The sequence below is a fragment of the Durio zibethinus genome, chromosome 27 (genome assembly GCF_047325235.1).
Source record: "Durio zibethinus cultivar Kanyao isolate XHJ-2024 chromosome 27, ASM4732523v1, whole genome shotgun sequence".
In the NCBI taxonomy this organism is placed as follows: domain Eukaryota; kingdom Viridiplantae; phylum Streptophyta; class Magnoliopsida; order Malvales; family Malvaceae; genus Durio; species Durio zibethinus.
Window position 1 is genome coordinate 15116872 of NC_143188.1, and position 23509 is coordinate 15140380.

The 23509-nt window shown below is 29.8% G+C and overlaps 1 protein-coding gene and 1 pseudogene across 2 annotated transcripts; both read left to right on the top strand.

Moving 5' to 3' along the window:
- The first annotated feature begins 705 nt into the window (after positions 1 to 705).
- LOC149511012 (receptor-like protein 6) lies at positions 706 to 10446 on the top strand. Its single transcript, XM_089756370.1, has 2 exons — positions 706 to 799; positions 8741 to 10446. The coding sequence occupies exons 1-2, from the start codon at positions 706 to 708 to the stop codon at positions 9967 to 9969; spliced, it is 1323 nt and encodes a 440-aa protein (XP_089612496.1). The 3' UTR covers positions 9970 to 10446.
- Positions 10447 to 13311: 2865 nt separating this feature from the next.
- On the top strand, positions 13312 to 18937 carry LOC149511013 (receptor-like protein 6; annotated as a pseudogene). Its single transcript, XR_016334660.1, has 8 exons — positions 13312 to 13317; positions 14126 to 15969; positions 16181 to 16527; positions 16747 to 16847; positions 16942 to 17467; positions 17552 to 17695; positions 17838 to 17945; positions 18418 to 18937. The product of XR_016334660.1 is annotated as a receptor-like protein 6 (transcript).
- The last annotated feature ends 4572 nt before the right edge of the window (positions 18938 to 23509 follow it).

Sequence of the window (23509 nt, forward strand, 5' to 3'; positions counted from 1 at the left end):
ACCTTTGAATCTCATCGTCGGATAAAAATTTCCTTTTTCTTTCATTTTTTTACTACTTTAGTATTATTATTAAATTTATTTTTTTATGTTATTGTTTTTAAAGTTTATTCTAAAAAATAACATAATTATATAAAAAATTATTTAACCACAATTTCATTAATTAGTCTAACAAATATAGATATTTTAATATGCATAAATATTAATAAAATAATACTTAAAAAATAAGAAAAATTCAAAAAAAAAAATTTTTTTACCTGAACCGGACCGGTCAACGGTCCGGTCAACTCCTGGTTCGGTTCGGCGGTTCGGTTCGGTCTGGTTGGTTCGGTCCGGCGGTTCAGTTCGATCTGGTTGGTTTGGTCCGGCAGTTCGGTTCGGTCCAGTCAGACCGGTCAGAGATGATAAAGGCAGCGGGTCGCGGGTCGGGTGCGCGGACCCCGGGTCGGGTCGCGGGTTGACGCGCGGATCCTCCTTGGCTGAAACGGCGTCGTTTTGGGTCTTTATCTAAACGACGTCGTTTTGAGATTTTGCTTTACTATATATAGCTGAAGATTTTTTTTTTTTGGTTCATTTGGCTTCTGTTTCAGAAAAAAAAGGGAGAGAGGGAGAGAGAGAGCTCTGGGGGAGGGGTCGTCGGTCGGTTGCTGGAGCACCGTGCTGGCCGCCGTCTGGCTCGCCGTCGGCAGTCTTGGACGGTGGTTTCCGATGACCGGGAAAGGTGAAAATTCTTCTGGAAGTTCTCTTCGACGCGATCTTTCCAGATTCGGTGTCCTTTTTACCGGAAACAGCCCTGATCGACGTAGATCGGGGCTCAAAGTTTCGGTCTCTCTTTTTGCTTTTTTTTTTTTTTTCTTTGAATCTGCTGATCTCTCTCTTTTTTTCAGGTGGCTTTCTGGCGCTGGGTTCCCCGTTCCAGGGGACTGTTGTTTTTTTTTTTGTGTGTTTTTGCAGAATTTTTTTTACAGAAGCTGCCTTCTTCTTTTTCTTTTTTTTCGTTCCTCCTTTTAGTCTAGTTTACAAGCTATATTTATAGAGCTTGTTGGGATTCAAATCTCAGATTTTCTGAGATTTGAATCTCATTTTTCAACTGAAAAATCATACCTACCGTCCGTGATTGGTGGCTTGTCGGGAGGCTGATCGGGTAGTTGGTCGGGTCAGTTCGGCGCCGAACCAACCCCTTGACTTTTGTTTTATTTTTGTTTCTTTTGTTTGTTTATTTTTTGTTTTTTGTTTGTTTTGTTAAATATTATTATTATTAAAAAAAAAAACAGTAGATCCGGACAAAACCGGTGTCTACACAAACTACTAAGAAGATTATTTTTTTAGAGTAATGATGGGGTAAGAAGACTTTGACATTTGGACGACGAGAAGAATTAGAAGTGTAAAGCAAAGCGAATATTTTATTACCAATAAAAAAAAAATCTCATTCTATCATTATTTTTGTGAATCTAATTTTGTGATTTACTTACAGCATATAATATTTATATATTGACAATGTATCAAATATAAATTATTTATAAAACAAAATATGTTGAGATGAAAAAATAATGATATCTTTTGTTTATATTCATTATTCACTCAATCCCATTAATATGTATATAATATTTTTTAAAAATTTTATTTTATATTTATATTATTTATAATTAATTTTAAAACTTATTTTACTATATTTACAATACGGTATGATACTTGATATTAGATTTTTAAATTATAATATTTATTTCAATTTAACAATTATACTGATATTTTTTTTGAACTTTTACTTCATGACTTATAATTATCGAAGTTTGACATATATGTAACACTTTTTTTAAGTTTATCCTTTTATTTATAATTAAATTTACAATAAAGTTTTATCATCTTTTACAATAGAGAACTTATTAATAATTTTAACGACAACGTCTAAATGTAGGATTTCTTTTTAAACTCTTTATTATTTTACACTTAAGTGATAATATCAACAGTCACATATTAGGTCTTACACATGGAAGCCCAGTTAGCCACGTTGTCACCCACGAGATAGAGAAGGTAGAATCATACCAGACATGGAATTCATTACGAACTTTCTTTACTTCCTTTAATTGCTTCCTGCTCTTTCTCATTTCCTTGCTTTTGATATACCTTACTAAAGTGTCGGAGCATATGCTTCGAAATAACTTTTCGATCATTAGATAGAACATATTAATTTATAGGTAGAGAGAGTAGCGATTTTTCTTTCTTTAATCACTTATCATTATTCATTTGTTCTATCAACGTATGAGTTATTAACAAAATAACTCTCTTTAGTTTTTATTTGATTAATAGGAGTTTTAGCTAACATTAAGTATTAAACCATAATTGTCTTTTAAATGAATCAAAAGATATTTTCTTAAGTTAGACAATTACACATTGGCTACATAATATCTAACACTTCCATATACATATATATATATATACACACGCGCGCGCGCAAAAGATCCACTTACACTAGTATAATTTTTATAATTTTTTTGGATACTTAGATCAAATTTTCTAAATTTAAAATTATTATTATGATTCCAATGAGTTATGGATTTAATTTTGATCAAAGGATCCAAAAAAGTATAGGATTACACTAGTGTAAGTGAATTTCTATTATTTATATATATATGTTCTTTTTCATAGAATTGATATATATACATGTGTGTTTATATATATTTTTATATATAACAAGTATATGTTTATATTATAAAATTTTACGATTATATAAATTTTTTCAAGTAAGTATAATGATAGAAATATCACTTTTAAGTTATGTAATACAATAATAAAATAAGTTTAATAAAGATAATTTCGGGTTAAATTGGATTTTACCTAATTGAAAACTTGCCAATTAAGTTTAAGTACATAAGAGATCAAGATTTAGGAAAAATTAGATAAAGAAAATTTATAAATGATGAAAATTAAATCTTATTTTACGAGAATCCACTTTTTAAAGGAGGTGAATAAATCATTTATATAAAACTCTATGTTTTTATTCATGCAATAAATATTTCATTGTGCATGTAATTATAATTCATCATCATCAATAAAATGATAATAAGAGAGCTAATTAATAATAATTATGATTCACATTTATATTATACTAACATATTATGAGTTTGCTTTTGTCTCCTCAATTATTTGAAGACGTCAAGTCTTCGCTGAGACTTGAGTGGTTTCATGAATCATAAGACACATAAAGCAAAGCAAGAAACACATGTGTACGACAGAAAGACAAGAAAAGCATGCATGAATAATGAATTCAAGAAAAAGATCCCATTAATTGTCGTACTATGCAAAAAACAATTATTTTCTCCCTTTCACGCGCACACACACATATATATATATACACACGCGTGCGCGCAAAAAATCCACTTACACTAGTATAATCTTTATAATTTTTTTGGATACTTAGATCAAATTTTCTAAATTTAAAATTATTATTATGATTCCAATGAGTTATGGATTTAATTTTGATCAAAGGATCCAAAAAAGTATAGGATTACACTAGTGTAAGTGAATTTCTATTATTTATATATATGTTCTTTTTCAGAGAATTGATATATGTACATGTGTGTTTATATATTTTTTTATATATAACAAGTATATCTTTATATTATAAAATTTTACGATTATATAAATTTTTTCAAGTAAGTATAATGATAGAAATATCACTTTTAAGTTATGTAATACAATAATAAAATAAGTTTAATAAAGATAATTTCGGGTTAAATTGGATTTTACCTAATTGAAAACTTGCCAATTAAGTTTAAGTACAAAAGAGATCAAGATTTAGGAAAAATTAGATAAAGAAAATTTATAAATGATGAAAATTAAATCTTATCTTACGAGAATCCACTTTTTAAAGGAGGTGAATAAATCATTTATATAAAACTCTATGTTTTTATTCATGCAATAAATATTTTATTGTGCATGTAATTATAATTCATCATCATCAATAAAATGATAATAAGAGAGCTAATTAATAATAATTATGATTCACATTTATATTATACTAACATATTATGAGTTTGCTTTTGTCTCCTCAATTATTTGAAGACGTCAAGTCTTCGCTGAGACTTGAGTGGTTTCATGAATCATAAGACACATAAAGCAAAGCAAGAAACACATGTGTACGACACAAAGACAAGAAAAGCATGCATGAATAATGAATTCAAGAAAAAAAACCCCATTAATTGTCGTACTATGCAAAAACAATTATTTTCTCCCTTTCACACACACACACACACACGAGTGATTTCATATCTTTAAGATATTATTAATATTAAGGTTCATTACGATTGCGGGAATTATTCAAATTATATATACATATCATTTTCTTTTTTTTATTTTTCACATTAAAATTTTATTTATATCTCCTCCATCAAATTTTCATTTTCTCTATTTGATTTTATGATATTTAAGAAAATTACTTATTAGACTTTGGTGTATTTTATATTAAAAACTTAAATTTGTTATATAAAACTTATATTTTGAGGTTTTAAATACAAAAATATATTAAAAAAATCAAAATGATTTTGGAATATACTCGTACATAAAAGTAAAAGCATTTTGTGTTGCAAAATGCAAAGATAATAATTTTAAAATATCCAAATAGGAAATGATAGATAAAGAAAATGAGATAATAAAAGAATAATTAATTACTAATTAGAAAATGAATTGAAAATAAGAAATAAATAACAAAAAAAAAAAAAAAAAAAAAAACTTAGAAGTGATGATTCAAGACATATGGAAAGATAAGTATAATCTCGTAAAAATAATAATATGTAGTCTAATTTTTTTTTTGGTTGGATATGTAGTCTAATTAAACATTGAAGTTGAACACTTATTATTTAATTTTGAACAATTTAAATTAAATTCCCTTTTAAACGATATAGAGAAAAAAAAAAAAAAAAGAGAAAAGTTCCTATTAATTTATTGTGTAGCGTGACAATGGGATTGAAACAAGAAATGCACCAAACGATGTCCTTTTTCTGACTCCACTAGTGACCGGTGTGCCAAAGCATTCTCCATTTTTGTCTTCTAATGACTTTGCTTGTAAGCAATTACAAAGGCTATTACAAAGGCTATAAACTTTAATTAGCATAAAACAACACCAATGCTAATATTACATAAAAAATTGTATAGAAAAATTTTATTATAATTAAAAAAAGTCATGGTCTATGAGAAGAGAAAATATTATAGACATGAGAAATTGAACTTTAAACCTATTAGATATTATGTTTCAAGGGTAATTATATGAATCAATTGAGATAAATTTCAAATTAAAAAATTATTTTATTATTAATACTTTTTTTATAGATACTTGTTTTATTTATTTGTTTTGTTATGGATAGTTGATGGAAGGAAGAGAGAAATTTCTGACCTTAGACAAAGCGACTTTAGACCAATTCTAAAGTTCTTTTAAAGAAAAGGAAACAACTTTAGACCAACAACATTAGACAAAGCAAAGCAAGAAACATGTGTAGGGGGCAAGAACAAGAAAAACCCATGCATGATAAATTGAAGACTAATTCATTATTAGAAAATCCCATTAATTTTTGTTCTATGGAAAACAATCATTTTATCCCTTTTATATTTTTAATGTTCACATTTGTAACTTTCACTTATTCATTAATATTAAGGTTCATTACCATTAAAAATAATATTGGTTAATATTTTTATTTGAAGTATTGTAAAACATAAAATATGAATATAATGTTTTAAGGTTAAGTTTGACACACAATATTATGATAGGATAGGTAAAATGATATTATGAATATAACTAGATTAAATAATTTCATCCTATTTAGTGTTTGATATATACAAAAATTAAGATAGGATAATTTATTTATTTGTCAAATTAAACTTTCTAAAAATTTATATAATTTATTAATGTAATTTTTAAAGGTATAATTGGACATGTAAGTTTAATTCTATGGATTAAAAATAATCCTTTTTACTTTGGAAAGATTGAATAATCCTATGCCAAGAGGATATTAATCCTCCTTGTAATCTCTATTCTTCTCTTTATATATAAATCAAACATGATATAGATGATTATAATCCTATACTATCAATAATCCTATATATATGACCTAAGTTATTATGATTCAAACCAATATTCATTAGCAATATTAAAAACAAAAATAAAAGTACTATACATATGATAAATTCAATATTAAATTATTGATAAGTTGTTTTGAATTCTCAAAAATTAATAAAATGATTTTGCAAACAATGCTCTAAAAGCACACTTGTTGTTACATAAAATAATATCTTCATCCAGTACATTAGAAATAATAAACATGAAAATTATTTAGAATTAACAAATTTTTGTTGTTTACATGTAAGAATGGAAAACTAGGAATGGTAATAGAGTGAATATCCATTATTTTTAAGATATTCGAATATGAATCTATTTAACCTTCATAATATTCGAATCCGTTTAAGTATTTGATTAAATTTAGTATCACTATTTGAATACGAATCTGTTTAAATAAACATTATTCATTTAATATTTGAATCCATTAAAATATCTCATTACTTAAGTTTTTTGTCAAAATATAAATTAAACAAGAACTAAACTTAAAATTGAAGTCACTTTTAATTAATAATAAGTAAAAGTTGTTTTCTAAGATTCGAAAATAAAATTTTATATATTTGCATTCGTAAATAGATAACAGATTCAAATAATTAATATTATATATTTTAAATTTAAACGAGTTCAAATATCATATATTCAAAAAATACTATATCCTATCGGAATCTATTAAATATCTATTTATAAATATTTAAATCAGACATAGATAGATCAAATAATGTATCAAATATTCAATTATTTACTATCCATCACCATCCCTAAATGAAAGGTCAAGGGAGAAGCAATCAATTAAATCTAATGGAATGGATGGGAAGGTGAAGCACGGTCTAAAGCTAAGCTCCCATCTCCCATTATTTCCTCTGACTTGACATCAATATACCAACGAAATCTAAATGCGTGGAAACTCAGTTGCAGCACTTTCACTTTGTTGGCTAGATTTCCTGCATGCTTTCATCTTTTGCCTTTGTTTCATTTCATTCTTATTTTTCCTCTAGATTTTCAGTTTAGGTGGGCAAAATTTTAACAACATGTGATGCCATATTACAACAGGTTTTGCAACAAAAAAATGCACCGAACAATTATTAATTTAATGGTGCCAGGATGACTAAACTTTATTATAGACCAAAGAATAACGCATGCTAGTATAAAAAAAAAAAATAATTGTTATAGTAATTATTCTTTTTTCTAAATGCTTATTTAGAAAAAAAAAATTGATATGTATGAGGAAGTTGATGGAGGGAACAAATGGAAATTCAAACTTTGAATAGAAGAAGAACAAACAAACTTGTTAATTAGAATTTTCAAAAATAAATTGTTCCATCTAATTCCATAATAATAGAGTTAAGTTGATTAATAAATTTTTGCAAGTTTTACTTACCTTTGGACATCAAGCTTAGTGAAAATTTTCACTAATTTTTAGTAGCAGAGAGGATCCCTTTTTACCAATATACATGTACCACTATTACTTGACTTTGAGAAAATTAATTTTTTTATTGTACGAATGAATAATATGAAAGAAAATGTGGGAAGAAAGGAAAGAATATAGTGATAAAGATTAATTTATAAAAGCAAAACTGTCAACGTTATCACCATTGGAACCCATTATTCATTCTTTAAAATTCAAAAAGGACAAGAAATAAATATGTTTGTCTTCCACCTACTTCGATTCAACTCTTACAGAAAGCGCTCAAACTCATGATTTGTACAAACACGTGGTTGAAAAAATGCATTTGAACCTAACTCTTGAGATTAAGGGAGATATATATCTACAATAACAGTACGTAATATGAAGTACTTGTCTATAAATACCGTGTATGCATATCTCAAACTCCACAATCTTCCCTTCATTTTTTTTTTTATAGAAAAGCCAACAAAACATGAAGAATCTTCATATCCTAATTCCACTATTTTTGCCTACCTTATTTCTCTTCTCATGCTTCTTATCTCTTGTGCTATCTTTTTCCCCTTCTCATACTCATCTCGAAGACCAATGCCTTGATGACCAGAGATTTGTTCTGTTGCAACTATACCATGATCTTTACTATTACCCAAATTTTACTTTCTCTTCCAAAATTGAGCTTTGGGATTTCAACACTGATTGTTGCTCTTGGAAAGGGGTTACATGTGATGCTTTGAGTCATGTGATTAGGCTTGATCTCAATTACAAAAATCTTTCAGGTACCTTTCACTCCATTGTCAATCTCCATCAACTTCAACGCTTTAATCTTGCTGGAAACAATTTCAATACCACTCTGTTTTAATATGAGTTTGACAGACTCCCAAATTTAACTCATGTCAACCTTGCAAACTCATGTTTCCATGGATAAATTCCAGAAGAGATTTCATACTTAACAAGGTTAGTCTATCTTGATCTATCTAATTAAAATTCTTGCTATCTACACAATTACCAAATTCTTGATCCAAATTTTTCGTTCTACGATTTTCCTTACAACCTTTATCAACCTCTAAAACTAGAAAACCCAAACTTCAAGACATTAATCCAAAATTGGAGATCTCTTACAGAGCTCTACTTGGATAGTGTGAACATTTCAACACAAAGTACTAAATGGTGTGAAGCCACATCCATAGTACTTCCTAACTTGCATGTGTTAAGTCTGTCGTATTGTGGTTTGACAGGTCCATTTTGTTCTTCACTCTCAACACTTCCTTTTCTTTCCAAACTTTTGCTTCGTTGGAATTCGATCTCTTATTTGTCTCCCAATTTCTTGGAAATTTCCTCTCATTTGGTTTCTCTCAATTTAGTGAATTGCAATTTGAGTCGGCATTTTCCAGCAGAAGTTCTCTCATTGCCAAAAATACAAAGCATTGACATTTCAAGGAATGACCATCTTATGGGTCAGTTGCCAGAATTTCCATTAAACAATGCTTTAAGGATCTTAACGATTTCTTATACAAATTTCAGTGGAAAAATGCCAGAAACAATTGGTAATCTCAAGTTCTTGACAAATTTAGTTCTTGAAGATTGCAATATCTTTGGACAAATTCCATCATCAATTGCAAATCTTACTAACTGTGTGGAACTGAATTTAGGAAATAATAATTTCAGTGGTTTAATCCCTCCATTTCATAGATCTGGAGTTCGAAATATTTCATATCTTTCTTTGTCGTTGAACCGCCTCTTTGGATCAGTACATTCTTCGTTATTTACTCTCCCATCATTGCATACCCTACTTCTTGAAGGAAATCAATTAGTTGGTGAAATTAGTGAGTTCCCTAACACATCTTCTTCATTGATTGAATCATTGTCTTTAGGCTACAATAGCTTTAGTTCCATAAAGCTTGACATTTTCTCCCAACTCAAGAACTTAAGGCTTCTTGACCTTTCCGATACAAGCTTGTCAATTGAAAGCAACATCACAAGCCTCGCTTTTCCCCAATTAGAGGAGCTATACCTAAGTTCATGCAACTTTACTGAATTTCCAGAATTCATCAAAACACAAGACAAGTTGGCTTCTCTACATCTTTCTAACAACCAAATCCATGGTTTTGTGCCGAATTGGTTGTGCAAGACCACTCTCTTAGAGTTAGACCTTTCTTTCAATGAGATTGATTTTTCAAAAGAGTTTCCTTTTGGTGATGCAAACTCCTCTTTTCCAATGTTGAGTTACTTGGATTTACGATTTTGTAACCTAAGCATGTTTCCAGGGTTTTTAAAGAGTCAAAATTGGTTAGAACATCTTGACCTTTCAAACAACAAAATAAGTGGTGCAGTACCAAATTGGATGTGGAAGAGAAGTTTGAGATATCAAGATCTTTCTAATAATTCTCTCTCATCTTTGGACCAATTTTCAGTAAACCAATCTCTAACTTCTTGCAACGCCTTTAATCCCACATCGGAAGAATGAGTGGATAAGAAATAATATATATGTAAAGATCTAATTTCAAATCTATGAAGAGTTTTCTGTGAGATAAAACTATGAAACATTCAGGTCAAAGTGGATAATATTTTGTAGGTTGGATGCGAGTCTCCACATATTCATTTAAGTTTTAGTCTATGCAAATGTGTCAGTATTTTTTACCCATCCTTATTTCATAGAAATAATAATCTTAGCGGTTGCTTCAGTCTAAGTTATTAAAAAGACTAAAATATAACAATAATAATTAATATACTTAAAATTCATTCTCAGTCTGCTAATTTAACTGGAAGACAAAAGACAACCTCCATTGAAAAAATTGCTATGTTTTTTTTTTTAAAAAAGATAGACTGGACTTAAGCAAACTACTAAGAAGATTATTTTCTATAGAGTAATGATAGAGTAAGAAGACTTAGATGTTTACATGATGGGAAGACTTAAAAAAATAAAGTAAAGAAAAGACTAAATACCAATAAAAAAAATCTCATACTATCATTTTTTTTATGAGTCCCAAATTAAAATAATATTTTTATGAAAGTATAATTTTGTGATGGGTGATTCTAATTACACCATCATTTTTTTTTTGTATATCCATTCTTTTCTTTTTAATTCTTAAGTGAAATTACTTATTTATCCATCTTGTTTTAATTTTAAAGTTTCTAGATATGCATTTATGATAAGCTATATAACTAATCGGATTTTCATATCTGGTAAGTTAAAAAAAGTTACATTTAGGTTTGGAAAAAAATAGTTAAACGAAAATATCTTATAGAAAGTATAAGACTCTAATACTGTTTATAAAATTTAAATCCTTTATTAATCATATGTGAAGAAATCTATATATATATATATATATTATCTCATATCCATGAAATTTGTGAAATCAGAAGATTTTTTTTTTACTTTTTTTTTATGTGAGGGTGTAAGGATTTGTACTTTAAACTATTAAAACTAAGAGTTCAGTATTTTAATAACGGACTACATTATTATTGGCTCATTGAATTTTTAAATCAAAAAATCTCTTTAAAATATATTAACAATAAAAAACAAAAAAAATGCACATACCATGAAATATAATAGTACATTAGGAACAAATGCATGAGAAACAAGTTGCTTAATCAACAAATTGATTGGCAAAAAAAAAAATCAACAAATTAAAAACCTATGTTTCATTTTTGTCAAAAAGTTTGAAAAAAAAATCTAAAGAACACATTCATTCTAACTTCTCAAACTTATCTATTTTAAAGATTGTGATTTTATAATGGTGGAATAAGAAAGAAAATGATAGATACTATGGGAATGTATTGGTCTAAGTCTTAATCTTGGCATCAAGCATGCCAATGTGTCATTCTTTTTGCCCCCATCTTTACTTCACAAAAATAATAATTTTAGCAGTTGCTTCAGTCTAAGTAATTAATAATAATAATAATTAATATACTTAAAATCCATTCTTAGTCTACTAATTTAAATGGAAGACAAAAGACAACTTCCATTGAGAAAATTGCTATGCTTCTGTCTTTTTTAAAAGATAGACCTGACTTAAGCAAACTACTAAGAAGATTATTTTCTATTGAGAAATGATGGGGTAAGAAGACTTGACATTTGTATGATGGGAAGACTTAAAAGTATAAAGCAAAGAAAATAATAAATACCAATAAAAAATCTCATACTATCATTTTCTTTGTGAGTCCAAAATTTGAATATCAATTTTTTTTATAAAGTATAATTTTGTGATAGGTGATTCTAAATACACCATCATCCTTTTCTCTCCATACACTTTTCTTTTTTAATTTTTAAGTGAAATCACTTATTTATCCATCTCATTTTAATTTTAAAGCTTCTAGATATATATTTCTGAAAAGTTATATAATTTACTAAATTTTCATATTTGGTAAGTTAAAAAAAGTTACATTTAGGTTTGGAAAAAAAATAATTAAAAGAAAATATCTTACGAAAACATAACAATATTCTCAATGGAGGTTGTCTTTTGTTTTCTAGTTAAATTAACAAAGTGAGAATGGATTTTAAGTATATTAATTATTATTGTTATATTTTAATATTTTTAATGACTTAGACTAAAGCAACTACTAAGATTATTATTTTTGTGAAGTAAAGATGGGGGTAAAAAGATTGACACATTTGCATGCTTGATGCCAAAACTAAGTATAAAGCAAAGACCAAAACTTACACCAATACATTTCCATAGTATCTATCATTTTCTATCTTATTCCACCATTATAAAATCACAATCTTCAAAACAGACAAGTTTCAAAGGTGAGAATGAATGTGTTCTTTAGATTTTTTTTTTCAAACTTTCCAACAAAAATAAAACAAAGGCTTTTAATTTGTTGATTTTTTTTGGCCAATCAAAGCAGCTTGTTTCTCATGTTTTTGTTCCTAATGTACTATTAGATTTCATGGTATCCACTTTTTTTTTATTTTTTTAGTTTTTTATTGTTAATATATTTTAAAGAGATTCTCTAATTTAAAAATTCAATGAGCCAATAACCATGTAGTCTATTAGTAAAATATTGAACTCTTATTTTTAGTAGTTTAAAGTTCAAATTCTCACAACCTCACATACAAAAAATAAAAAAGAAGGACAATTTTCTAATTTCACAAATTTCATGTATATAAGATAATTTATATATATATATTTTGATTTTCTTCACATATGATTGATAGAGGATTTAAATTTTATAAACAGTATTAGAATCTCATACTTTATATAAGATATTATCTGTTAACTATTTTTTTCCAAACCTAAAAGTAACTTTTTTAAAATTACGAGATATGAAAATACAATAAGTTATATAACTTATCATAAATGTATATCTAGAAGCTTTAAAATTAAAACGATATGGATAAATAAGTGATTTCACTTTAAAATATAAAAAGTGTATGTAGAGAAAAAAATGATGGTGTATTTAGAATCACTCTTCACAAAATTATACTTTTACAAAAAATAATTGATATTCTAATTTTGGACTCACAAAGAAAATGGTAGTATGAGATTTTTTTTTTGTTGATATTTATTCTTTTCTTTGCTTTATACTTTTAAGTCTTCTCATATGCAAATGATTAAGTCATCTTGCCCCATCATTGCCCTATGAAAAATAATCTTTTTAACAATTTGTTGAAGTCTAGTCTGTCTTTTAAAAAAGACAAAAAAAGATGTAGCAATTTTCTCAATGGAAATTATCTTTTATCTTCTAGTTTAATTAGTAGATTGAGAATGGATTTTAAGTATATTAATTATTATTGTTATATGTTAGTCTTTTTAATGACTTAGGCTAAAGCAACTGCTAAGATTATTACTTTTGTGAAGTAAAGATGGGGGTAAAAAGATTGATACATTTGCATGTTTGATGCCAAGATTAAGTAGAAAGCAAAGAACAAGATGAATTCGTATAGTGTCTACCATTTTCTTTTTTATTACACCATTATAAAATCACAATTTCCAAAATAAACAAGTTTAAAAAATGAGAATGAATGTGTTCTTTAGATTTTTTTTTCAAAGTTTTCAACAAAAATAAAACACAGGTTTTTAATTTGTTGATTATTTTGGCCAATCAATTTGTTGATTAGGCAACTTGTTTCTCATGCTTTTGTTCCTAATGTACTATTAGATTTCATGGTATGTGTAATTTTTTGAATTTCTTTAGTTTTTTTATTGTTAATATATTTTAAAGAGATCCTTTAATTTAAAAATTCAATAAGCTAATAACTACGTAATTTGTTAGTAAAATGCTGAATTTTTAATTTTCATATTTTAAAGTTCAAATCTTGACAATCTCGCATACAAAAAAAAACAGGACAATCTTTTGATTTCACAATTTTCATGTATATGAGATAATTTATGTATATATTTCAATTTCTTCATATATGATTAATAGAGTTTTTAAATTTTATAAACGGTATTAGAATTTTATACTTTCTGTAAGATATTTTCTCTTAATTTTTTTTCAAACCTAATTGTAATTTTTTTAACTTATCGGATATGAAAATCCAATAAATTATATAACTTATCAGAAATTTAGAAGCTTTAAAATTAAAAGAAAATGGTTAAATAAGTAATATCACTTAAAAATTAAAAAGAAAGTAGATGAAAAGAAATAAGTAATTTCTATAATTCATCGAAACACAGGACAAGTTGGCTTCTCTAGATCTTTCTTACAACCAAATCCATGGTTTTGTGCCTAATTGGTTGTTGAAGACCACTCTTTTAGGGTTAGAGCTTTCTTTTAATGCAATTGATGTTCCAAAAGAGTTTCCTTTTGGTGATGCAAACTCGTTTTTTCCAATGTTGAGTAACTTGTTTTTAAAATTCTGTAATATATGTATGTTTCCAGAGTATTTAAAGAGTGAAAATAGTTTAGAATATATTGACCTTTCAAATAATAAAATAAGTGGTGTAGTACCAAACTGGATGTGTAGGAGAAGTTTGAGATATCTGGATATTTCTAACAATTCCCTCTCATCTTTGGACCAATTTTTACTAAACCAATCTCTAAGCTCTTCAAAAGACTTCTTACCAATACCTATTTGCAATTTGAGTCAACTTTTGCGGTTTAATGCATCCTATAACAAATTAAGTGGGCCAATCCCAAGTTGCTTAGGCAATATCAGTTCTCTTAGTTATTTGTGTCTAAAAAAAATAATTTCGGCGGCGGCATACTAGATTTTGTAGGAGCAACCCAATTAAATTGGCTGCAACTCAATGACAATAAATTGGAAGGGAAGTTATCAAGGTCATTATCAAATTGCACAATGCTCCAAGTTTTAAACCTTGGAAACAATACTCTCTGTGACACATTCCCTTTGTGGTTGGGAAAATTGCCTTGGTTGGTGGTTCTTATATTGCGAGCAAATAGATTTTATGGTCCAATTAAACATGTGAAAAATTATTTTCAAGACTTGGATGTACTAGATATTACTTTTAATAATTTTTCTGGTCAATTACCAATTGAATTCTTTCAAGCCACTCAACTAAGGTCACTCAAGATGGGAGGAAATAAATTGGAAGGGAAGTTGCCAAGATCACTAGCCAATTGCACAAAACTTGAGGGTTTAGACATTGGAAGCAATATGGTACATGACACATTTCCTTTATGGTTGGAGAAATTGCCTTCTTTAAAGGTTCTTGTACTAAGAGCAAATAGATTTTATGGTACCATTAAATTTTCTGAGGATAAAAATGCTTTCCCAATGATACGCATACTGGACCTTGCTTCCAATGATTTTTCAGGTGAACTATCTGGTGTATTTTTTTTCAATGTTTGAAGGCAATGATGATGATGCCTGATGAAAACAAGGCTTGTGCAAAATATATTGGAGACTTTTATTATCAAGATTCGGTGACAATAGTCAACAAAGGGCTGGAAATGGTTTTAGAGAAGATCTTGATCACTCTTGACCTCTCCAACAATAGTTTTCATGGGGTCGTACCAGAAGAAAATACGAAATCTCACATCATTCATAGTGCTAAACTTATACCATAATAGCTTCTCTGGCCAAATTCCATTAGTACTTGACAACCTAAAAGAGCTTGAGTCTTTGGACCTCTCACAGAACAAACTCGCAGGGGAGATTCCTTCGCAACTTGCAAGTCTAACTCTCCTGGAAGTACTAAACCTATTTTACAACCAACTTGAAGGAAGCATAGCGCAAAGCAACCAATATGGTACATTTTCGAATGATTCTTACAAAGGGAACCCAAGATTATGTGGGCCACCTTTGACAAAGAAATGCAATGAAGTTGCCGTTCCAATGCCTCCTCCGAGGGAAGATGTAGACTCATGGCTAGATGGTTTATCTGATTGGAAAATCATATTGATGGGGTACATGTGGATTGGTGATTGGATTATCAATTGGATATATAGTGCTGAATGAGATGGGAAACAAATGGCTTGACAGATACAAAAGGAATGGGAAAAGGAATCGATAAAGATAAAGGTGAATCCATCAAAATTCATTTTTCAAATTCAACAGGTAAGCATTTTGGAATACTTAATAACCCAAATGTTTTGTTGTTAATTATGGTGTATTTCCTATTTTGCATGGTTGGTCTATCTAAAAAATTCTATTTGATTGCCTAATTATTCATTATTATATCATATTTGTCCTTGTAACATTGTCATTCTTCATCAACGTTCTTTTGGGCCGTTCATTATCAGTCATTTGTTACTATTTTGTTGTTTAGGAATCTGACGTATAAACCAAGACAGACAAGTAGAACAGTGACTGAGCCTTAAACAATGAGCAAGAGAATGAAGTAAAAGATATAGAGAAAAGGGTGGAAATCTCTCTGGAGATCATTCAAAGTCATTGGAAAAGTGGTGGATAAAAGAGAGAGCAAATGCATATGAGATTGGTGGTGAGAATGGGAACACTTGTTGAGACAAAGTCTGTATCATGATGCAATTGGAGATGAATTAAGTGAGATAAGATTGTGAATCCTTCTCAAGATTTCTGGTCTATATGTCATTCTTCGAAGCCAAACCATATTACTTCTATCCGGCATGGCTTATTTTCATATAAGATATCCAGGTATACATATCTATTTTCCAATTGATAGGTTTTCCCTAACATTTTATGGCTAATTTCTTTAGAATATTTTCTTCATTTTAATCTAATAACATCCATTGTTTCTCTGCTTCTGCACTCACACACAGTAAAATACAAATTAAATGTTTTCTTGTAAGTTGTAGGGCTATAAAATTGAGCTTATGAGTATAAAAGCCTTGATTATTTGTTTCTCTGCTTCAGGCCAATGGTTTGAGAAGATACCAGGGCCTACATACATATATTTCTTGGAAAAGAAAGCATGGATCGCCAGAATACACTTCAGAAAAGCATATGATTTCTGAGTAAAGGCTTCTGCCGCTTAGATGTTACTTAAAAAATTGCTTTTTCAAGTGCATCTTATTTCAATTCACAAGCAAATCGCCTTTTCCTCCTCAGCTTCAAGTCGTTGCACGGGAGAGGTGCTAATGATTCACGTTGTAGTGAAAGCCACCAAAGGTAGGACAGAAAATTTGCATCAGGTATCAAGGTGACCACTCGCCATGGACCAATACCGAGAGAATACCTTGGTTGCTTGGATGATGAGCTTACATATACTCACTTCTTCATGATTCAAGTAAATCCTTTCAGTAATTTGTTCTCTATCCAATAGGTGAAATGATCATTCTTTACTAGATATATAATCAAATATACAAAATGATCTGCCAAGTATTGTTCTGATACAACAACTAATCCATAATTAATAAGTGAAGTTATAAAATTCAAATAATTAGAACTTTTTTGGACCCAAAGGAATAAGAAATGCTTGATATCAGTCAAAATTTCCCACTTTTTTTTAAAACATCTAATTACATTTTACTTTCAGGGACTAAACTCCATGCTTCTTGGCAGCCAATCCTCTTCTTTGAACAATTCATGTCAGAAATTATGGACCTTTGAAGACATGATATGCTTTGAATCACTGGTCATTTTGTCAAGCCTTCTACAATTTTCAATTTATCCTGTTTTAAGTTTTAGCTCAGCATTTATTTTTGGAAGTTTTGTGCAGGTGGAGGGATATTTGATGACTTGGGGTTGATGAAAGCCACATTATACATAGTGCTTAAGACATTACCGCTAGAAGCTTCCCATGATCATCTTCTTGCTCCTTGGAATGGATTCTTGCGTTCAACTCCCATGCCTAATCTAAAATGTAAGCATTAACAAGAAAACATTATCCTCATGACACAATTGTTTACAAAATTTTAGTTGTAAAAAAATACAAAAGAGTTCTATATTTTTGTGGAAGTTTAAGTATGCTAAGTGATTTTAATAACCTTTTTCGATTAATGCAGAAACTTTTGAAGTCTTCCACGAAGTGAGATGTTCTCAAGGGAATGCTTTCTATGATACGGACAGCACCACATTCGGATTCCTAAACCCAAATGAACCTACTTTATTATGTAAGTAAATGAAATAATGATTTCGTTGAAAAAAAATAATGAATAAATATGAAAATCATATCGACAGTAAATTAAAACTAATGTGAATAAAAGTAAAAATATTTAATTAATATTAACTATTATTGTAAATATTGTAAACATGATTGATTTTAAATGCTATATACGATCTATGCAATATATGTTACAAATATAATACACTTGTATATAATGATTCAAACAAATATGAACAAAGTATGATATAAGTTGTGATTTTTATTGTTAATAATTGAATCAAATGTTGAGATTAAATAATTTGACAACATAAACATTAATGATAACATACATGAACATTAACATGGACACATTAGTTATTAATGGAATATAAATATTTTTTTAAAATATATCATTTATGCCAACAAATATGTCCATGATATAAATTATGTAATTTATGAATAATCATTTTTAATTTTAATTTTGTAAAATGTTAAATCAGCATAGAGCAGAAACGAGCCTGATGCAGAACCGTATTCTTCACGAGAAATAAAATCTTACTAGCCAGTTGCTTGGGATTGTCTCTCAATGGACTGGTCATCCAGCAGGACTTTCAGACCATAGTGGTGCCAGCAACCATTATCTTTCACAAATTATGCAAAATTGGCACCATGTGAATGGTATGGTTCATGGAGAAGGGAGGTTTGATGGAGACAATCAAGACGACCAATTTATTGTTGATGGATGATATCTTTATCTACAACATCAACTCCTTGGACACGCGAATAACTGGAGGTTGTGCAACAATGTTTACTGCAATGGAAAGTGTAAAGGTCAGGAATTGTTAATTGCATATTATCAAGTACTTCAGCTACATTTGCTTGCATAACAATCTATTTAGTTCAAAACCTAGTTAATAAGGGATATAACATTCTCTGTTTGGTTTTTTTTTTTCTTCTTCTTCTCATCATGTTGTAACTATGTTTGTAAAATATAAATGAAATCCTATTCTGAATTGGTTTTATTTTTGTTCTCTTGGCTTCTTTCTTCTACTCTTTTATTGTTTGTTTGTTTGTTTCTTTTCCTAGCTTTCTTTTATTTTATTTTATTACTAAACCAGAAAAAGTTAATTTTTTTCTTTACTGTTGGCAGCTGCAAGAAAATTTAACACCCCCCCCCCCCCCCCCCCCAAAATAAAAAAAAGGTCTTGTGAACTACACCACATATTGGACAAGTATAGTATTTTCTTGTCAATTACTTTTCAGAAGATATTAAAACAAATCTAAAATGGAAAAGAATGGACTGTACACATGGCTTCCCCTGTACAATTTCTGTTATTCCTCCAACTTCTGGATTAATAAAATAAAAGTGGATGATTCTTTAAAGTACTACTTCAATTAGTTTCCATTTGCAATGACTACTTAAAAATGAAGCAGCTGATCATTGAATAAAAAATTTTATGTAGCCAATGTTATTCTGACAGGAAATTTCTCCTCTCAATATTTTGGTACAAGAACTGATGGCCCTTTCAACCAATGTCTAAAATCCCAAATTATTGGTAGTGTACAATGTAAGATTCTAGGTAATTCAAACAATGTGGTTCAGCTATTTAACTTGAAGGGTATCCAAAGAGCAAAGGCAGAAACAAGAATCAATCTTAATGGAAGCCATGGAAATAATCCCTTAGCTCCTCTTGACATTATTGTCAATATACTGTCCACGTTACCAGTCAAATATCTGATACAGCTTAAGTGTGTATGCAAGCCATGGTTGCTTTGATCTCTGATTCTCAGTTTGCCAAATTACACCTTGCACAGTCAAAGAAGAACTGCGACTTTAGCGGCCTCAGAGTCCTTCTCATTACTGAACCTCTTGAATCAGCAGTCTGTGAAGCTTGTGGTGATGATCTTGACGATGAAGCAAACTCGTATTCGAACTTGAGTATCCGGCTGCAATGAAGAAGTCTCCGACTCTGATGAATTGGTGGATGGTTGGTATGAATTGGAAGGGTCTTTTAATGGCTTAATATGTGCAGTCATTGACCATGGGCGCATCTTCTTGTGGAATCCAACTATTAGAGAAGCCTTGGAATTGGCAAAACTCCGTCCTTTTGATACAAAGGGCACATTTTCTTACGGTCTTGGCTAAGATTTCTCAACTGATGGTTACAAAGTTGTTGGAGTTGCTCGCCCTTCTACAGCCAGTGCTTCTAAAGAAACTGAAGTTGATGTTCTGGAATTGAAAAGTAACATTTGTCCAAGGAAACAAGGTCTCCAATCTGGAACAGAAACAGAAGGAGCTGGGATTTTTCTCCGTTGAGCATTGCATTGGTCAGCAGCAAGACAAACAGGTCTGAGAAAAACCTATGTAATCGTTGCATTTCACATGGTGGAAGAGAAATTCGATGAACTGATCCCACCAGATCATATAGAAGAGAGTAAAGATAATAGAATGGCTTTGGGGATTTCAGGAGATTGCCTATGCCTGTTCTATAAAGGATATGATTGTGAAGCTATTTATGAGGCATGGCTGTTGAAGGAATACGGTGTCAAATCGTCATGGACTAGATTGTTCAGTGTTGGAGAAACCTTGCATGAATCATATAAGTACTAGGAGAACGCATTATACTGTACAAAAACTGGTAAATTTGTATTAGATTATTATGGTCGGGAATTGGTCTGGTATGATCCACGCAATCATTGGGATTGGTTTCTCCCAGCTGTCTATATTGAAAGCCTTGTTTCGCCACATTGTTGTTATGCTACCAATAGACCCAATGGTACAGACATGTATTGAAGAGAATCAAGCCAATTACGAGGTAAGGCGAGTTGTTATCATTGTGGCTGCATATTCAACAAACATTTGAACCTTTCTGTAAAAATAAAGCAATCTTTATTTTCTGGGTAAGGGCCTTGATCGAAGTGGTGGATACTTTCTGTCACTGTGCTACGAAGTTGAAGATTTTCTAAGCTATATTCAATAGATTTATTGTTTAGGTTAAAAAATTCTGCTAGGAAAGATCAGGTTGTGGAAGTTTTCATGGTTGACATGAGAATTTGTAACAGTAAAATCCTTATGGTTTTTATCCTACTAGCAGAAAACCTGCTACAGTGCTACTATCATTTAAGATGTCCTCGATACAGTGCAAATAGCATCTATATCAAAATAACAGTCCGAATGGACTGTTAACAAAAGCTGGACTCGTAGTTTCAGTCATTAGAATTTAAATCCTGATAATCTCGAATACCAAAAAATATGACCACCTAATCAAACATAGTAGACTTTGAACCCCAAGAATCACATTGGTTCAAATTGACAGAATCAGTTGCTATGTTCCTCAAATCAGATAGGTACAATCTGACCGCATCCTTAATGTAACCAAGAACCTCCAACTTTGTAGCTGGAGTCTGATCAAACAGACTGTTGCTTCTCTCCCTCCAAACCTGGTACATGAGAACATTCCAGGCTAAGCGCAAGATAACGGAGATTAGCCTTCCCTTTAAGCCTGCTAACTTCCCAATGAACCTCATCCCTCCAAGAGTCTAACTCCCCTGTACAGCTGACAAAGCAGGACAGCCGCATGCCAAATATCTTTGGAAAATTCACAGCCAAAGAAATATATGATCCCTTGATTACTGGCCCGAACAAAGCACACAACAAACATCAATTGTAATCCCCCATGAAAGCAGCCTGTCTTTGGGTGGCAATCTATTAAGGATAGCCATCCAAGAGACCACTGCCTGCTTTGGTATATGAAAAGGGAACCATAGTAGTCGTCCTCCTCCAACCAACCTTCAACTGCTTAGACCTCAGATATTTCCATACTGAAGCTACTAAGTATCTTTTTCCCAGTTTAAACCAGACAGCCACCCCATCTTGCTGCTTAATAAACTGCCAAGCTAGATTCCTAAGCTGCAACAGCTTCCACCAGTACCAGCCACTCCCTTAGGTGATTTGAGCCTGCCAGAAAGACCTGCTAGTACTGTCTTAATTTGATTTAAGCTGCAAATTATCTCTGTTGAAACCCAGTTTTGATGTTTAGAAACCAAAATTATGAATAGAGTTGGATATGCAATCAAATGGAAAAAGAAAACAAAAAAAAAAAACTCAGCAAAAGAAATGTGCATCTGCAATCTGTAAAATAGGCCTGAAGATCTGTCTTGATTGCAGTGAACCTGAAGAGATTGAAAATTAACAAGTAATGATAAGCAAACACATATTAATTACCTCCTTACTTCATAAAATAAGAGAAAAAAAGCCTTAATAACTTCATACCAAAAATGAAATGCGCCTACTGCAACTATTCAGAAAATAGAATCATACTTCAAAGACATTCCAAAGATCTGTATTCCAACATTTCACTTCTATATCTCTCCTTGTCTTTCATCCCTTTCTCCTGATAAACCTGAATCACTGTAAAGAAAAGTCATTTTATGAGAGCTCCAATAGTCAAATGAAATAATGCAGGATTAAACTGCAGAGATAAAATAAAAACATATATATAAATTCTAGATGATTGGAGATAAAAGATATAACAGTCAATTGCCATACCTGTTTCTCAACCAAGCAGATTTTGAAGCTTTTATTTCGTGTAACCTGGCAGCAAGAAAATGATTGGGAGAAGCTAGTGGGTATCAAGAAACTACATTGGACAGGATCACTATCTTCAATATTGGACAGGATGTTTTTGAAGTAAAGATAAGCTTGGCATGGTAAAGCAAAAACTTGGTGACTGGTGAGGAACTAAATAAAAACTGAAATAGTAGCTTCAATTTCCTTAAAAAATATAAATAAATCTCAAAGACAATGAAGTTGATGTATGTTCAAATTGTTCAATATTTAAAAAATGAAAAAGTAAGAAATAATAGCATGTTATGTTAGCTGTTGGGTTAAGAATAATCTGTTGCTTACCTAACATTAGATCATCTCTAAAGAAACTATTTAGTACCTTTTAGATGCCATCACAAATTCAGTGCGAAAGAATTCGGGCCAAAATATGGATTCATTACCATCTATATATTTGTATCTCACATGTTTTATTATTAATTTTAATTTCTATGCTATCATATCTAATCTCACCACTACAATAATTAATTTTACTATTATCATTATTTTTAATTTCACGAAAATTAATTTCACTTCTTGTCCGAATTGTTATTGAAAAAAAAAGTGTGATCTAACACAATATTTATTAGCCTTTCCATTATAAAAAAAAAAAAAAAAAAAAACCAACATAATGCACAACAGATGGCACACTTTTTATGTATAAAGAAGTCATGGATTTAAGTATAATCATATTTTATTTTAATTTTTTTAAAAAATTTATATTAATATTTGAAATTTATATCCATTTCTTTTGAATTCAAATTTCTAAACACAAATTTAATTAACAAAAAAATTCCCCTTTCATTGATCAAACAACAAAAATTAAGAAACAATCATTGAGGAAAGAAAAACTAATACCTCGAAAAAAAAATAAGAATTTAGGGCTTTAATAATTTTTGTTTTTCAGAAAAAAAAAAGTAAAAAATATTCATACATATAAATAAAATTAATAATCAACCAAAAAGAGCAAAATTAATTACAGGAATAGG